Source organism: Thunnus albacares, chromosome 2 (genome assembly GCF_914725855.1).
Source record: "Thunnus albacares chromosome 2, fThuAlb1.1, whole genome shotgun sequence".
NCBI classification, from domain to species: domain Eukaryota; kingdom Metazoa; phylum Chordata; class Actinopteri; order Scombriformes; family Scombridae; genus Thunnus; species Thunnus albacares.
Window position 1 is genome coordinate 20,104,982 of NC_058107.1, and position 18,617 is coordinate 20,123,598.

At 39.2% G+C, this 18,617-nt stretch overlaps 4 protein-coding genes across 6 annotated transcripts; 1 reads left to right on the forward strand and 3 right to left on the reverse strand.

Annotated features, from left to right (window-relative positions):
- Positions 1-1,914: 1,914 nt before the first annotated feature.
- pxmp2 (peroxisomal membrane protein 2) lies at positions 1,915-4,000 on the reverse strand. The gene is made up of 5 exons (XM_044371484.1): positions 3,814-4,000; positions 3,238-3,360; positions 2,867-3,029; positions 2,347-2,466; positions 1,915-2,239 (listed from the first exon to the last, which is right to left on the reverse strand). Exons 1-5 carry the CDS (start codon positions 3,921-3,923, stop codon positions 2,171-2,173), a joined length of 585 nt encoding a protein of 194 aa, XP_044227419.1. The 5' UTR covers positions 3,924-4,000; the 3' UTR covers positions 1,915-2,170.
- Positions 4,001-5,481: 1,481 nt separating this feature from the next.
- Positions 5,482-8,294, reverse strand: unga (uracil DNA glycosylase a). The gene is made up of 7 exons (XM_044371497.1): positions 8,057-8,294; positions 7,522-7,722; positions 7,343-7,438; positions 6,509-6,606; positions 6,305-6,393; positions 6,036-6,214; positions 5,482-5,942 (listed from the first exon to the last, which is right to left on the reverse strand). The coding sequence occupies exons 1-7, from the start codon at positions 8,153-8,155 to the stop codon at positions 5,802-5,804; spliced, it is 903 nt and encodes a 300-aa protein (XP_044227432.1). The 5' UTR covers positions 8,156-8,294; the 3' UTR covers positions 5,482-5,801.
- alkbh2 (alkB homolog 2, alpha-ketoglutarate dependent dioxygenase) lies at positions 7,665-10,368 on the forward strand. Of its 2 annotated transcripts, none has more exons than XM_044371517.1 (4): positions 7,665-7,760; positions 8,991-9,322; positions 9,403-9,601; positions 9,681-10,368. In XM_044371517.1, exons 2-4 carry the CDS (start codon positions 9,052-9,054, stop codon positions 9,988-9,990), a joined length of 780 nt encoding a protein of 259 aa, XP_044227452.1. In that variant the 5' UTR covers positions 7,665-7,760; positions 8,991-9,051; the 3' UTR covers positions 9,991-10,368. The 2 variants fall into 2 exon arrangements, with proteins under 2 accessions (XP_044227452.1, XP_044227443.1); XM_044371508.1 differs by having other exon boundaries at positions 7,729-7,963.
- Positions 10,369-11,043: 675 nt separating this feature from the next.
- Positions 11,044-17,839, reverse strand: usp30 (ubiquitin specific peptidase 30). 2 transcript variants are annotated; one of them, XM_044371531.1, is made up of 13 exons: positions 17,696-17,839; positions 15,571-15,680; positions 15,311-15,484; positions 15,105-15,208; positions 14,893-14,991; positions 14,335-14,380; positions 14,158-14,252; positions 13,999-14,058; positions 13,795-13,881; positions 13,597-13,677; positions 13,142-13,364; positions 12,960-13,065; positions 11,044-12,527 (listed from the first exon to the last, which is right to left on the reverse strand). In XM_044371531.1, exons 1-13 carry the CDS (start codon positions 17,764-17,766, stop codon positions 12,275-12,277), a joined length of 1,509 nt encoding a protein of 502 aa, XP_044227466.1. In that variant the 5' UTR covers positions 17,767-17,839; the 3' UTR covers positions 11,044-12,274. The 2 variants fall into 2 exon arrangements, with proteins under 2 accessions (XP_044227466.1, XP_044227475.1); XM_044371540.1 differs by lacking the exon at positions 17,696-17,839 and adding an exon at positions 17,440-17,650.
- Positions 17,840-18,617: the final 778 nt, after the last annotated feature.

The window sequence follows — 18,617 nt, forward strand, 5'->3', positions numbered from 1 at the left end:
AGTTTGAGCAAATTAATTCCCCATGAGTCAGTTTTGATATTTTGTTATATTACAAACATTGATCTGTATTAAGGACCAGAGAGACAGTGTGAGAATCAAGATTTACTTTTAAGATAGAGACTGATTAGTCCATCTATCGTCGATGAGGCTATATTGTTAATATTTAAATATATTTATATTTATTTACCTAACAGATTTCACAAAGTGCTTCGCAATTCAAGATCAAATGAAAAGACCATTAACAGAGAAGTAATGGCTTCAAAAAAATTCATAAATTGAATCATTTACATGTTGGCACTGTTTGGATGCTTTAAACTGTTTGTTTGTCTGAATTCTGCATTTGCAAACAAAATGAAAAAAGTAAATATTTGTCATTTTTACCCAGACAAGTGACTTTTGTGCCTAGACAAGTGAAAGGTTACTTTATGTAGGATTTCATGCAGGACTTTTACTTGTAGTGGAGTATTTTTACGTTGCTGTATTGGTACTTCTAGGATAGCATGCTAGGATCTGAATACTTCTTCCATCAATGAATGATAGTGAGGATGATGAAGATGCCACCAGCATTTAATCTTCAGTCACTATTAATGTTTTAGGCATCTTCACTGATTAGTGTGTAAATTGTACACACAATGACCAGAGTGACATTTCTCAGGTAGACTGTTGGCACATAGTGTCAAAGGGAAGGAATGTGAGCCAAAAATATATAAGGTTATTGATTGATCTTGTTTAATTTTTTTCACAAGTTCAAGTAAGTAACCTGAATGAAACTCAAGTACAATTTACAATGTAGCCCTTTTAGGAGAAGAAAGGTCAAGCTTGAAATACATGTGTCTTCCGGGGTCCTGTGTGAGACAATGAATCTTCTTAGTTTCAAGGTAATCCCCATCTTATCTCTGATGTATGAGTAAGGAGTAACCGGTGACGTCAGGGAATCTCTAATCAAAGGGCATAAATTGATACAACTGCCAACCCAGAGTTGGGAGAATTGAAAGCGAGTCTTGTTGTGTAGAGCTGTGCGTTTCCTTCTTCCCTTGAGGCTTCAATAAAATGAGACTGTTTGTGGCACACGGAGATCTAGACTGAAGAGTCTTTATCTTTCCACAACAGTCCTCCCTCCCTCAGTCACTCTCTTTTCTTCTAGATCTGCACTGAGCCGCAGGCGGAGATAAACTGAAATGACTTTTTAAGGGTCAAATTTAAACCTGCATCATTAACAGCAGCTGCTCTGTTTTTTTCACCTCTTGACTATGAAGTAAAAGTTTGGACCTCTTATCCACTGTACAACACTGTGACCAGGAGCAGGACCAGATGTTGAACCGCCGCCCTGTGCAGATGATACCAGCCGCGCTCATCCACCAGACTGAAGGCTGCTGGGAAATCACAGAGCTCCTGCAGCACCAACAAGTCACCCACAGAGACAGTTTCTGTAAAGAGTTTTTCTCAAAATGTTGTTGGAATCTGCACCTGTTGTGAATGACTGATGTCTGTCTGTCACCCTGAATTAAGACCACATATGTCATGTTATATGTAATAATATATCAGTTACAGGGACCAGACCACTACCTTTACGTTAATACTTTAACTATATTTTGCTGTTAATGCATTTGTACTTTTACTTAAATAAGATGTTTCATGTAGGATTTTTACTTTTAATGGAGTATTTTTGCATTTCTGTATTGGTACTTTTACTTAAGTAGAGGATCTGAGTACTGATCTACCACTGTACGTACCTTCCTCCACCCTCTTGTTGGATGTGTGTCCTGTTTATTGCCAGACCACAAACCACTAGAAGACTTTAGTAGTGAATATACTGTATACATTTTACATTATTCCAACATTTAAAAGAGTCTCAGTAAAATAATTCAAGGTTCACTGTTACACCAGATTTTGACAGTGTTCTGTAAAAAAAAGTTAATTATAAACTACATTTATTCAGTTCTGTTATTAAAACAGTCATGTATCCAAAATATCAAAGCAGCATATTAAAACTTAGTGAACAGGTTTGTTTGACGTTAATCAGAGGAGCTACCGTATGTGAAAATTATTGTCCAGATTAGGAACAGTTTACAGTATCTCAGTTCTCCGGCATTCACAAGCCAGAGAGATGAACACAGTGAAGAAGACTTTTCCTCCAGATTCGTTTCCCGTGAAGAAATCTTGGGAGGCTTCATTTCCTCACCGATGCAAGGTAGGCGTACCAGAATAAGGCGATCATGTTGGCAAACAGCACACGGAACTGAAAGCAAAAACAGACAAAGAAACACATGCAGAAAAAAGAAGATTACAAGAGGTGTGAGTATCTGACTCATGTGTTTGATGACATCATGCCGGTGAAATTCATACCTGAACAGGCACAAAGTTGATATTGATGAACTGGAAGGGAGTCCAAACTTTCCAGTTCATCTTCAAAGCAGTCCAGTAACTTCTTCTCATCTTCTTTTCAAAGTCTTCCCACCCTTTAGCCTGAGAACAGATTAGAATGACTTTATATTTATATTTACATTACATGTGCAATTTTGTACAACATCTTTTGTAAATATAAAAATGTTTCAGGTTAAAACATTACATGAGTGGCAGTAAATCATATTTAAAGGGACACTCAAAAATCTGTTTACTAGTCATGGGAAGTACACAAGTTATAAGAGAAAACAAGTGTTACAAACTGGGATAGGGTTTGAAAGATATGGACATTAACCAGACAGGGAGGACATAATGGAAAATGATTTTAAGTTCAGCAATTTGACTATTCCTTCTTTAAAAATCTCTCCAAACTTTACAGAGGTGTAATACCAAATTGTGACTTTTGACTTGATTGCCCCTTTAATTGAGGTGATTAGGAAGCTAAGTGTCTGAGATGACCCACCTCCAGGATGTTCATAACAAAGTAGAAAAGCAGCAGAAAGCCAGGGGCAAAAAAAAGCCGATCCAATAGCAGACGTTTGACTATACAGTATGGGTCTGTGCTGGGCATCCACACCTCCATCAGCTGGTAAAAGTAATGGCTCACCGGTCCTGTAATTATTAACCTAAAATAGACAACAAGGTATAACATAAACCACCAAAAAAGAAAACATGACTTTTTGAATGTGCGGCAAACAGCTCATGTGTAGGCGGGAGGTCAGTTTTAAGATACACAGATTATAACAGGGAACACATGTTCTCTCTTTGCTATCAATGAAGTAATTATGTTGCACCACAGTTGATATGTTTTACAGTTTCTGTATAGAGTCTCACCCATAAATGGCATAGCGTGCCGCTCCAGCTGCATCAATCTCACTGGCCAAGCCTCCATTTCTGGCCTTTTTTCTTGCCTCTACAATCTGAGACAGAAGATTTCCTAAAGCCGAGAGGATGCCACTGAAAATATCAAGGACACACAAACACAACTGTATCATAACATGCAACAGGTAGATTCATTTTATGGTTCTCTGCTAAAATAAAAACATAGTGTCATTTATAATAACTATTTAATGTGTCAGGGTCATTTAATAGGGGAGGTTCTGCAGGCAGATGCTGATTGGCTAAAGCCAAACAGCTGAGACAAGAGGCCAGTGTGTGGTCAGTGCAAACAAAGTGATCAAAGAAACACTTTGAAGTCAACGAGCAAGAACTATCCACAAATAACCACATGGCATTAAAAAATACGGCAAACAGTGACTTAATTGAATTAGCTGCAATTGTTTGGCTTTTTCAGTAATTGAAAAATCTTGTCTATTAACTGTCAAACTAAGGAAACACGACAGTAGCAAATAAAGCACCAGGCTGCAGAGCATCAACAGACCAAACGAAGGCAGTGACAAAGCTACAGACCTCGTTACAGACTTGGTAAGAATTGGATATTTCTTCAGGAGAAGCAGATACTGCTGCAGTAACCGGAAATGAAAAGGCGCGTCACGAACTGGTAAACTCGCAACAGGCATTGTTACTTCTTTAACAGCACAAACATCACTGATACAAAAACAGATGAGGGTCGAAGTTGAATAGGAACTCTGCCAGGCTTCCGCCGACGTCACTGCGTCCGTGGTGGAGCCACGCCCTGACGTCGACGTCAAGACCAAAGCCAGCCAATCATGGACATTTGCTCATTGAAGTTAATTTATTTATCTTTTATCTATCTATTCTGGTATGAAATGCTGACATGTCGAGTAGTAATGTAAGTGATAAAATGCACAATGAATGTAGGAGAGGGAAACACACCAGCCAATGCAAAACTGTCAAATCAATGTCAAATCAATCAAATGTCGCAGTTTACTAGTGTTTGTGTTTTTATTTATTTATTTAATTATTTTTGCCACCACATGGGTCATCTGTATGATTCATTGGTAGGGTCTCAATATATATAAATGATTTACGGTACAATGTTTAGGTATGTATTGAAATCTAATTGGATCTCAATACATTGACTCTTGTAGTGTAAAGATATTTTATTTTTATTTATATATTTATACTTTTAAAAAATCGTTTGCATATCGTTATTGTAGCCTTGCTGTTGTTTCAATCTGTTTCTATTTATTGAGGACTCAATGTTCCTACTAGAAATTGTATCATAGGGTCTAAATAAGTTTTTAATTATGGCCGAGAGGAAACTGATTTGCAGAGTAGACAGAGAAACATGAAAATAAATGTCAGCTACTAAACACCCAAAAACCCTATAATTAAGGGTCTCTATATACACCCACAAATGTGTCTTATCAACCAGAATAACACCTGTACAGGTGTGCAGGGTCCTTTAATGCTTATTTCTATTTACTTGCTTTTATTCAGTGGGCCTATACATAGATGTATCAACTTCATCACATTAGGTAAAACATACTGGTTTTCATCAACACTGAACATTACTTGCAACATGCAACACAGATACTTATATCTGTTGTACCAAGTTGGTACTGAAAACATTGAATTCAGCAAGCAGTCTATTTCTATATCTATGATATAATAGATATATAATATCTATATATAATAAGTATATCAGCTTGATCAGCAACTGTGAGACAGACCTGAAAGTGTCATCACATACCAAAAAGTGTATTTGTTTTTGGCTTGTTAATGAATGCACAGCACATTGACTTCTAATAACACCATAGACCTGGCAGAAATGGCAAACATATCAACTTGTCATGCACAAAAAACACAGGTGAAACTAATTAAAACATTAATCACCACCTCACTTGATTTAGATGTGGCAGTGAGGCAGCATGTTCAATAACAGGTTACTTAATGGAATGCAAACAATATTAATGTTACTAATCACACAAGTTTATGTTTTTATCCCTCTACTTCAACAGTACCTTAAGTACCTTTTCTATTAACTTTTTTCATTGTTTCGTTTATTCACAAAAACTGCAAAAAGCCCCGAGATTCTGCTGTGAAGCACTGACAGCACCTACTGTATTATTTGTGTCTGAGAAAGTGAACTTTTATTAGATCAGACTGCACTGAGCAAACTTTATAAGTATTGAGACATTAAACTACAACATCCACTTTTTAGAACCACTTTAATGTAGCCAACGTTTCAGTAAAAAAGGTTTTTAAAAAAAGTTCTAAAAGAAAAAAAAGCCAACAGTGTACACAAACATATTTACAATGTTGAAACTGACAAGAAATGCAGATGATACTAATATATATCCTAACAGTTTGAGGAAAAGCCTTTCAAGAACATTCAACGTAAAGCACAAACTCTTCTATAAAGAAAACTCTGTGCATATTGTTGCTGAAACAGGAAACTGGGAAAAGCTTATTAGTAGGTTTTGGTCTGTAGTTAATCAACATACGTTAGAAAAGCTGACATTCATAACAACTTAAAGTGCCTTCCAGTTCACAGGAGACTTTCCAGATTTCTTCAGCAGCTCATTGGCCTTTGAGAAATGCCTGCACCCAAAGAACCCACGATGAGCAGACAAGGGAGAAGGATGCACAGCCTGCAGGACGTGGTGGCGTTTCTACAAACCGAGAGCACAGAAACTTAGATTCATTAAAAACATAAAAAGAATTGGTTCAAAGTGTTTGTTTTTCTTAAAACTGTGTAAACTCACCCTATCAATTGCAGCTCCTTTCTTCTGAGCATATGATCCCCACAGCATGAAGACGAGGCCTTCGCGGCTGTTGCTGAGCCATTGCACCACAGCGTCAGTGAAGGTCTCCCAGCCTTTGTCTTTGTGGGAGTTGGCCTGGTGCGCTCGGACCGTCAACACAGCGTTGAGCAATAACACACCTGATGAACAAGGTCACAGATGAAGATGGCAGATTTGTTGATGCCCGACAGCTCTTTTGTGTTTCACACAGACTGCTTTTGAAAAAGTACCTTGTTTGGCCCATCCGGTTAGGTCTCCGTGTCCAGGGTGCTGAAAACCTTCGATGTCCGAGACCAGTTCTTTGTACATGTTCTCCAAACTGGAAACCAGGAAGTGATAAGTATATAAAACACAGATTAATCAGTACTGCCTGATTTGGAATTTAGAAGAAGACTAGTCCAGAGTTAAGCAGCTTGCCGACACGTTAGGTTTACCTTGGTGGAGGATGTACTGGTCTTTTAACACTGAAGCACAATCCATGTGCTTGCTTAGGACCGTGATACGGATCCTGGCCAAGAATCACCACTTTGACCTGCAGGTGGAGACAGAAAAGGATATTACTGTGAGGCAACTGTGACAATTACAGCTGAGACAATTAACCAATTAGTTGTCTGACTGAAAATGATCAGCCTTTTTTATTGGTAATCAAAAATTAATTTTCCGAGATAAAATGCCAAAACTTACTCTGGTTACAGCTTCTCAATTATGAGAATGTGCTGCTTTTCTCATGTAATAGTAAACAAACTATCTTTAGATTTAAGTGTTGGTCGCAGAAAACAAGACGTCACCTTGAGTTGCAGAAAGTTGTGATGGAAAATTCTCACAATTTTCTGACATTTTAAGGGCCAGTTAATCAAGAAAATAATCTGCAGATTAATCAATAATGAAAATAAGTGATGTAATTGCAGTCCTAGTGCCATTTAATGGTAATATAATGGAAAGCTCTTAAGAGTCTGAACTGTCATCTTTAGACTGAAGGTAGAAACCTTGTAGCTGATATTTTTCCAGTTTACTGAAACTTTTAAATTAAATCCTTTAACTCTTGCCAGAGAGTGTAGGATTGTTGTCTGTTTAGTGCATGAGTTTGTCAGGATGAAGGGTTTTGAGGCAACAGTGAGAAAAGAATCAGATTCAGTGGTTATAATTTGTCAAATCTTGCAGATCTAATACAGCTGCTTGCGGCCATTTTTGCCTTTATATGATAAAACTGTAACCATACAGCTGACCAGAATATTTTACAGTTTGAAGTCAATGTTGTTGAAACTCACATCTTTGACGTCACACATCTGTGTCCATGTGAAGACATGTTCTTCAGGTGGGTACACTGTGTGGCTTTTCCTCTCGCCAGAGACAAAACTCATCAGCTGTGGAAAAGATGTCAAGTCGTTAAACAATTCAAAACAAACAGGAGCGACACCATGTGCAGTTCGACGACTCGTCCTCTCACCTGTTTGAAATACGGCTTTCCAAACTCAGCGGACAGTCCTCTCCTCCAGCTCTCCCCGAACCCAGTAGGCGTCTGAGCGGAAGCGAGTTTCTCAAGCGCGGCTTTCTTGTTACGGGCGATCCTGTCCAGCTGCTCCGGGGACAGAGGAGCGGAAGACGGCCTGGACAGCTCTGGCTCCGCCGCCGAGGACTTCGGCTTCTTCTGCAAAATTTTAGTGTATTGAGCAACATACACAACAGGTAAGAAGCGAGCAACCGGATAAAATGGTTTCAGAAATCGTCGACAGTGCAGTACAAACATTGTCATGTTGTGGTAGCTGTGCACAGCACTTTTTACAACAATCAAGAACACCGTGGTGGCTGTGAACGCAGCTTGGATTACGCTGACTGTGTCGCGGGAAATGACCGAAACCTCAGCGTTTAAATTCTCTTACAAGCACACTGTGAGTTGTATTTAAGTATATACAACCATGTGTTTTAATTAACTAGACATGTGACTAATATTAGCTGAAACTGTCTTAAAGAAATGAGCTCACCGAGTCTTTGGCATCATTCTCCGTTTCATTTAAATCCGCAGAAATCCTCTTTTTCGAGACAGGCGAAAAAAACGAGTTAATAGTTTTCTGTCCAATCATTTTGTTGAAAAACACCTTGGCGTTATCAGCGTCCGTTCACTAATTAAGTTCACTAAGTTGCTAATGTGAGAGCAGAGCAGCGGTGGGCTCCTCTGAACACCAAAACTCACCGATATTAAACTATTTCGCGCCGAAACAAAGTGACGAAAGCAAGTTATGATAATGAGCTGAGAGCCGTTCAAGACACTCTGCATCTAGGTGTTTTCTACACTGCAGCACCTAGCATTCATCTGGAAGACATTTTATTGTAGAAATAAGACATTTTTTCAAAACTGTATGATGTTTTATTGTCATGGTCTTTGTTGTTTACACCGCTTTGTTGAATTAAAACTAGTTGTAAACTACTTTGCTAACCAATTAATCATTTTTCAAGCCAAAAATGCCTAAAATATGTTGGTGCCAGATTTTCAAACGTGAGAATATGTTGATTTCCTCTGTCTAATATGATAGTAAAATGATTAATTTTTGCATTTTGAACTGTTGGTTGTACAGAACAAGCAGTTTTAATGTGTCACTTTGGGCTCAGGGAATATGTTGCCTGTGTGCATTTTCAATATTCTCTAACATGTTATAGACTAAATGATTAATCAACGAAATAAGAAAATGTTCAGCACATTAACTGAAAATCAAATAACTGTAGCAACCCATTGACCAAACTCTAATAAGTCTTTAGATCAAAACAGCTAAACAGAACATATTTCAACTTTGAAAATTGAAATATTAGGAGAAATATAATAAACCAGTCTACTTAAATCAGACAAAATTTAAGAATAATTTTTTCCATTTATGTAAATGTCAAAATCTATGTTAATGTTTGTTTCTCTTTTGTATCCAGGTCTAAAAATCCCCAAAATTAAACTCTTCAGAGCGGCGCAGACAACAGGTTACTTTCTGCAATGGAAACATTTGTGAATAAACGATCTTGCACTGATGATGCCACAACAAGAAGTCCAAGGAAGAAGATTAAACTGAAGAGAGATGAGAGGATGAAGCAGGAAGAGGATGCTGAGGAAGATGAGGATGCAGTTTCAGCAGAGTTCTCTAATCCTGTTCCCTGGCAAAAAATAGAGGCAGAGGGGCTGGACTGTGACTACGCTTTGCTCTTCTCTAAGAAGGAAGCAGACTGCCTTTTTAAACTGCTGGAAGAGGAAGTGGTGTACGCAACAGGTACAAGTCCTTTTCTTTTCTGTAAAGTTATGACCAGCAGCAGCAGTGTAGTTGAGTGATCCTGGCTATTTTTGTTCCAGGAGAAGAAGCGAAGGTCCAGGTGTTTGGAAAGGTGTACAATATACCGAGGAAGCAGGCATCATATGGAGATGAAGGTCTAAACTACACTTATTCTGGGGTGACACGTTTAGCCTGCCCGTGGACTCCAACCTTGGAATACATTCGGGATGCTGTCATAAAAACAACAGGACAGACATTCAACTTTGTCTTGATCAACAGGTGAGAAATGGCTGAATTTAAGCTGCGGAGTTCAGTTTGACGTTAGACTCCCTGCTGAAAGTGTTCTTCTCTCCACCAGGTACAAAGATGGGCAGGATCACATGGGTGAGCATCGTGATGACGAGAAGGAGCTGGACCCCCTCTGTCCCATCGCCTCCGTTTCTCTCGGGGCGGCACGAGACTTCATCTTCCGGCACAGGGATGCTCGGGGGAAACAGAGCCGCCGACAGATCGAACCTGTGAAGCTGGAGCTCGCTCCTGGAAGCCTGCTCCTCATGAACCCACCGACCAACACTTTCTGGTACCACAGCCTTCCTGTTCGCAAGAAGGTCCTCCTGCCTCGCATCAACCTCACCTTCAGACGCATCCTACTGAAGAGCAAGAAATGAGCTAGCATAGCCAGGTGGAGATTATAAACCTGGCCAATGGAGCCAAGAAACTTTTGACCATGTTGGCACCAATTTAAGCTGAATGGAAGACTTTACTGGTCAAAGGTCTCTGGTCAGATGGACAAATATAAAATGTTTGTTAATGTAGAAAACCCAGACTGAGTGACTAAATGACAGCACAAGGTGAAATAAGTAAGGACAGTAAACTGGGACTCTGGAGAAAAAGCACATTTTACAGTGAATCAGTGGTTTAAAATGCCCAAAAAGTTCTGACTAACTCAAGGTTAAAGGTCCACTTCAAGTAAACTTTCATCAGATAAAGTTTTGTGTTGCAGTTTGTGTGAATTCTGAAGAAAGAATAAAATTAAATGAATTTAAGGTATGCCTGGACTTCATTGGCTGAAGACCATGAAGGCTACTTTTGGCTGTATGTGTTGCTCTGGAATGAGCTATTTATGTACCATGATGGAGTCATTGCAAATTTACCACATGGTGGAAAGAAACACTGTGTGCTGTTCCAAAGAAGACTCACAGATGTATAAAAAAATGACAAGATTTATTTTTCTTCAAAAATTATGATCAGTAGATCATCTTTTTGGCTGTAATGTTTGTCACCCTTCACTTTGGATGGATTAAAGGTGTAGTGGAAAAGGTCAACAATGACACTAAACCCGAGGATGTGACTAAAGACCGTGAATTTACTCTTTTATATTATGTATTTTACTTGATATTCTGGAAAAAATATTGCTTTAACTCAGAGAAATTATGTTGTTTACTGGAAAAGTGAAAGACTTTGATCAGAAGACATTTACATCACGGAACAAGAAGGTGCTGTGATACAAATCTTGCAATTCATCATCAATATACCGAAATCAATGGTTTGCAAAATGTTAGATATACCAGCACCAAGTATCACTGTTATTATTACATGTGTGGATCATGAGTTGACAGGATTATGGATGGATGGTCTCTAACCACAAGTCCACTTACCTGCTACCTCAAAATTAGCATATAGCTGTCTTCCTTTAAAAAAAAAAAAAAAACTCTGAAGAGCGCATTTGTTTTATCTTTTAATACCTGAAAACAATCACCTTTACAGATTGCACACAAATACACACAATCTGACATGAATATACAATAGTGCAAATTGCAAAATCAATAAGGGGTTTTGCACCAGGCCCTTTCTCAATTTGACTCATCTGGTTTGGTAGGAGCAACATGGCAGTTATCAGTTCCACAGAATTAAAAATATTGAGGATAACTTGCCCAAAAACCTGCAGTCATACTCTGGCTTTCACATATTTGATCTGTTAAACCATCTTGCAGAAATCTTGACACCATACCAAATGGCTCTGATGCATCATATTTTATCTCATGTCCATAAATCTCGAGCATTAAAGACAACATGGCACTTTAACCTCAACTGTGCAGCTATGCAAATCTCGACAGTGTAAGAAGGATTATTGGAAACATAAAAAAATATCAAATTCATCAGCTTATGAACAATGTCAATTGAAACCTCATTTTCAATACAGTTTACATACACTGCTAGGAATTATTAGGCAAATTAGATTCCATTAGACAACAGAGAACCAGAATTGAGGAAAATTCTAACTATTTGATTTTTCATAATGTGTAACAACTGCTAAGTAACATCTCCAAGAAGTCCTAATCAACTATTATCTGTCTGTGTCTGTGAAGTACAGGCGATGGACAAAATAGGTTAAAATAACAGGAACACCTTTAAGTACACTGCATTCAAACACTACAGCATGAAAATGCCACAGAATTTCTTCTTACAGCCTCAACAAAACTGAACATTAAAAGCTTCACACATGTACAAGTTATTGCAGGGCTATTAGCTTGGAATGCACTATATCGTCAGGTTTTCCTGTTTTTTTGTCCGTAGGAAGCCAAAATGTTACATGACAGACACTTTCACACACCTGTCAAAAGAAAGTAGCTTACTCGATCAACAACATTTGACTAAAAAAAATCCTGCATGTCCGTAGTCTTTGGGATTAAGAGCCTCCTGCTCTGTGTCAGAGCAGCAAACTGTCCATTTGTGGATTTCCTATCAGCTAATCACAGCACGACCTTCACCGTGTTGCTGTGATCCATGATGCAATATAACCTCTACTGTACCTGTCTCTAGGATGACTTTCCCCTCTGGTCTCAGTGTCATAAAGTCATGATCCACCACGTTGTAACTGGCACATACAGCTGTGACAGTGTGACTGGAAAGGCAGACGAACAGTCAGGCTGTTGGATTGTGAGCTCCCGGTTACTCCTCTGACCGCAGAGTGAGGTTCAGTCTTCGGACTCTTTCGTAGAAGAGCATGTAAGCGTTGGAAGACAGCACCTCGTGCAGGCTAGCTTTACGTACCGAATCGTCGGACACCCAAAGCCACTGGGAGCTGATGGGTGAAGAACTGCGAGGTGAGGGAGGGCTGCGTCGGTACGTTACGAAATGTCCTGAGTGCATGTCACCGTGGTGAACCAGCACAGCCGTGAGCTGGAAAAGGTACTCTGCGGAGCTGAGAGGAAAGAGACTCAGATCAGACGATGTTTACAGATGTTTTCACGATGTGGTAGAAAGCTGCGTCTAACAGGTTGGACTAAAATCTTTCATAGAAGTTTAAGTGGGTTGAGATCTGGTGACTGAAGCCTTGATTTTGTGATTTACGTAATTTCCATACTCATGTCTAATAAGACAACACTGTCTCATCTCTTTATTTTAACATTAACTGTTCTGCTTTTTGAACTTGACCATTTAAGTTTTGCGTTCCTCGACAGTTGCACAGATATTGTGATGATTCTGTGATATTGTTCTCATGGGCAACATACTGCCATTGTATTGTGTATAATGATTTAATCTGTGATTCCTACCATAACACTGAACGGCTTAATATGCCTGACTTCTTGTATTGTGGCACCTTGACAACCTGCGGTTGTAACAGGAAGTTTACCTGTCATATGTGAGGCCGAGCTGTGGGTTCAGACCAGGGGATCGGAGAAAGACAGATGAACAGCTCCCATTGGAAAAAGGCTTGTTGTTGTTATGATGTTCTGCATCTGTAAATTAAAATACATCATGAGGAAATACAAACTTGCTGATGATATTATTACAGAGTTGACGGATCCAGCGTACCGGTGCCATTAGCAGTGTGCTTTTCCATGGCGTCGTCTGATTTTTCTGCTTTTAGGGGCTTTGGAGCACATTTGATCCGTTGACTCCTCTGGGTGGAAGCGTTGTGTTTGTAACGGTCCATTGATAGATACTCTGTAAACTGCACATGCTCCTGTCTTTTGATGGGGGTTCCTTCACTGGACCATGTCAGTCTTTGTAAATGGATGCAGAGACACTGGGGGAGCTAACAGAAGGAGGAAAGAGACAATTATGTTGAATGACCACAACAGTCCAGTTTACAACATCTGTTATTCATGATTGAAATGTTTTCTTTGATTTTACTGATTTTTGTCCACTTAATTTGGGTGGCAAAATAGATTTAGCAATCAATGTACAGATTTTACTGATTGGTGATTATCATCTTAATGTACAAACATTTAGATACGAGTAACATGATAAATATAAATGACAATTACCTTTCCCAGTTTAAGCTGTTTAACAAATGTTGTCCTCTGGCTTTCCAGAACCTGCCCATTGGCTGTGGTCCCTTGATGAAGCTGAGGACAAATTGTCAGAAAATTAGTTACTCTGCCTTTAGTTTGTCATGATGGTTGTTTGTCTGTGGTTTTCAGTAAATTAAAAATTTAAGAAAAATTATAATGATGATGATGTACCTTAGTGCAGTTTTCACACTCCACTTCTTTGATGGTTTCTGAGGAGATGAAATGTTGTAGACACTGATCTAGAGAAATTGGTCGACCCTGAGGACAAACACCCATCAGATTAAACAGTACAACAAAACGTATATTAAGGTGGGATACTATGACTACTGTACTTCAAGCACTCTTAGAAGTAATGATATTGACAATTCTGCTTACCCACTGAGGTAAAGGGATGGACAGTGAAAGGCTCTCAAAGGAATCATACCGTACTGGACTCTGGAAAACAGCAAAGCGAAAGCATGAATTGCCATTAAAAAAACATCAAAAAAAACTCCACAAACTCTTTTGCTGTTCACTTGGCTAAATCAAACTCACTTGTTGCTCACAGCGCTTGCATGACATGTTGCTCGTTAAACGACCATGAAAAGGATGCTGAAACTTCCATGGACTCGGTATTGGATGAAGAGGAGCTGCAAAAGGAAAAATAATCTTGGCAATCGTACTTCTCTGTTGCCTGATATTATAATGATCCTGATGTCTTTGTCTCCTTACCTCGACTTCTGCAAGTCATAGTTTTCTCATCTTGATCAGGTAGACTCTGGTATAAAAACACACACAAACAGAATAAGCAGGATTACAGTAATTGTTATTTCGGTCACATACTGAGAGGTGCATGAAGCAGAATTCGTGTGAAATTGTGCGCAAATTTCCCTCCAGAAAACATATACAGTCCATTTCTTCTCAAACAATTTTTACTTAACTTACATTCACTTTTTATTTTATTGTTATTCCTGATGAGTGTTATCATACATTTACACATTACAAACATTTTATATATTTGGTTGTCCGATCAGTGTTTCTCCCTACTATTACTCTGTTATCCATTATCAACACAGGCAGACATGTTACAATCAAACAAGTGCACTGCAGTACCTACTGGGTGACAAGGTCATTTTCATCATGGTTCTATGTGCATGTTTTAGTTCTTCCTTCAGATCTTAACATTTATTTTAAGAAAACTGTTCTGCAGTTCATACTGGAGACACTGACTTGCAATACAGGTTTGTGTGCAGGTTTAGTGCCAATGCAAGTAGGGAGATGATAACTTGCCTCGAGCGACTGCATGTCAAACAGGTGTGTGACTTTGGGTTGACGATCCCTCTCTTCCTCTAGAGAGGATGTAAGGACATGAAAAAGTTCATGGGCATCCTAAGAAGAGAAAAACACAACACAAATAGACAAATGTTGAGATTTATATAAACACTGCACCATGCATTATATGTAGACATACAAATTACCACTCAACAGCACTATTGACCAACCTGCTCTTCAAACGAACTGATGTGCCACCGGTAGAGTCTGAGAACATCTAGCAGGCATCCAGCATCCAGTACATCATCCTCCCCAGGCTCATCACTGGACAGAGCTGTCAGTGCATTTAAGAGAATAATATTCATGTCAAAAATATGGATGAACACTGAGGGTCCACTGGGCTCTATTGACTCACGTCACTGACTGTTTTCTTTACCTTTGAGAAGCTGAAGCAGTGTGTTGGACAGCTGGTTGTCTTTACATGACTGGATCGGAGGTGAACCTGAAAACTTCTCCAGCCACCTGATGAAGGACGGACATGCTGCCAAGCCCTGAAGCAAAGAGTTCAGGAAGCAGGTGTTGCCCAGGTTCAACAGACCAGGAACCATACCTGCAGGAAACACAGGTCATTATTAAGCTGCTGTTTTTATAAACCAACATATAATCTGTGTAATAAATTGTTATACTGATTCTCACCTCTTTTTCTCTTCTTTCTTTCTGTAATCGGGCCCCACAAAACATATACTCCTGCTGCAATGGCAGCAGCTATCCCACCAATGACACCCCAGTTTTTTATCATCTTGTTCCTGCAAAGAGAACATTATGTTAATTAAAGCGCCAGACCTTGAATTGAGAAGAGAGAGAAAAGGCAGGTAGAAAAAGAGTGGAGAGGGAGAAAGGTATGAAGGTAATAGGTGAATGTACAGTCATACTGTATATCATTCCTGTTGATAATGTAAAAGTGAGACGTGTCTTTTTGTTTGAGGGATCTGGCAAATGTTGACAACTTCAATTCTTACATTTTATTTAATCTGTTTTTTACTGTTCTCTCACTGACAAACAGACAACTGTACTAACTGGGGTTAAAAGTCTGACTTGTACAACAAAAGGTTGCAAAGACAGCAGAGTTCATCCTGTGTGGCAGCTCCCAGTAGCCTCTGAGAGATTAAGACATTGCTTTCTGGCTCCATTTAAGTGTCCGTTAGCCAAACCCCAACTCCTTGTTGGCACTCCACACTAGGGCTGGGCAATATATCGATATTATATCAATATATTGCCAGATTCAGTCATCCCCCTTACCTCATCACACCTTTGACAGCCAAGACATCCCCTTTTCTCCTAGGTTTGACCCTCAGCTGACTTTTGATCATCTATGTAAAATCTATTTCTACCATCTCAAAAGTTTATCCAAACGCTGCCCCTCTCTAACCCTGTCAGATGCAGAGAAACTTGTCCATGCTTTTATCTCGTAAAGACTGGACTACTGCAATGCGCTCTTCACAGGGATCCCTGGCAGAAGCATCAGAAGCTCCAATACATTCAGAACAGCGCTGCCAGGATCCTGACAAGAGTGCGAAAACACAAACATGTGACACCAATACTGTCTTCATTGCACTAACTCCCTGTTTCCTTCAGGATTGACTACAAAGTCCTGCTACTCACATACAAATCCATCAACGGACACGTGCCTCCCTACCTACAGGAACTGATCACACCGCAAACCTCCACCCGCATCCTCAGATCTGCCAACAGCTTTCCTAACCATCTGAGGGCATCACAGACTCTAGACTCTTTTAAAACAGGCCTAAAATCCTTTTTATTTAGGGAGTCTTGTTCATCTTAACTCATGTTATTATCTTTATATGTTTTTAACATGGTAGCACTTTGATATTCACTGCAAATGAAGAGTGCAGTACAAATTAAATGCATCATTATTATTATTATTATTATTATTATTATTATTATTATTATTATTATTTATTATATATAAAACACTTCATACCATGGTTCTTTCTCTCAACTCAAGTCTGTGTAGCAAAGACAACATGAGCACGTGCACCCAGTCATGGTCTGTGTGTTATGTTCACATTTTATATCAGTGACATTAGACTAAATATTACAAACACTTCAATTCAACAGCACCACAAACTACAAGTTTCTAAATGAACACAGAGTTGACTCAACACCTCTCAAAAACTATTTCAACAGAAACTGAACATCACCTTCATGACGGCAGGATTTATTTTCTATTTGTCGCGCCTGCAAACCTTCTCCCATGAAAACTGGTGACGTGCTGTAAACTAAATGCATTAATAATGTGATCAATTAACCTTTGAGCCGTTTATCTGTATTAAAGACAGGACCAGAGGTGACTTCAGATCAAGTAAAGCCTCTTTCCACCTCAGCCTGGTTTGCTTGGTCCCACTTCGCTAGTTTTAAATGTTAATAATTTGGTTAGTTGCGTTATTTTGCAGCTTCTGTGTGACATTATCTAAGCAGCCGCGTCCACCTGACCGATGATAGGAGACCACGGAGGAGCTAGCGTTAGCATCTGAGCTAACTTACCGACAACACCGAGGTTACGGTTCCCACGGCGCACTATGTCGCCTCCATACAGAAATATCCGAGCTGTTATCATGAAATATACTCGACATGTCTCATTGTTCAGTATCCTCGCAGGTTTTTTAAGCTGTAACGTTAAACCGGACTCCGTGTTTAACTGTCTCGTCTGCGCATGTTTACACTTCTTTGAGTCCAACGTCATGACCCGTTTCACCGCTGGCCAAGTGAACTACAAATAAGCTTTAGTTGTTGTTTTTACCTGACTACGGGTCCAGTGCCAAGAAACTCCCCAACAAGCTTATCAGAGCTCTCTGGTCTGCACCACAACATCCTGCTTTCATTGCGGAACTTCTGTCTTTGATGGCATGTTTCACGACGGATTCGCGGAGCGGCGCACCGGTGTGTTCAAGGTTAAAGCTCCGACCAACAAATTGTCAGTTGCGCACATTTCTGAAGTCGTGATTTATCTTCAACTGGAGTGCAACCTTCTCGAGCAAATATAAGACAAAGTTAAAACATTAACAGGATATTGATGAAAATTGTTTTTTTGTCAGCGATATTTTGAAACACTGATTTTTTTTATTTGTTCTCATACAAGAAATCTTGTACAAATTGTGGTGATTTCTTTGGATTCCTAATTTTCACAGTTCTTAAAGATCCCCTCCAGACATGTTTAAGATGTATATAAAAAACTCTATTTGAATAATAATTTGTGTCTGGTATGGTTTTTCCACCAATAAAGATCAATTATCTTGTTAAAATCCTTAAAATTACATCCACTCCTCCCTCGTTAAAAATCCAGAATCTATGAATATGTAAATATTGTTCGTTTTAAAAGTTGAACTGCTGGACACAATATGTCTCCTTGTTGACTGTAAAGTCCATTCTTAGTGTTTGTGCACTGAAGGCTTCAAGTTTTCACATCACACTTGTGTAAATTGAATATTGAACCAGGATTGGCTTCCAAACAGTTGAAATGTTACAAAACATGCTCGCAGGCCCACCCTTTAAAATTTGATTTTCAATGAGCACAGAGAAACTTTCTAATTTCAGCAGATGAAAGTGAAAACAGCCTTCAAGTGTCAAACTCTGCACATACATCATTCTGCACAGTGAAGCTCAAACATCCAACTGCAGGAACAAGAAGAAAACATTATTTTGAGTGGAGATGGACTTTAAGA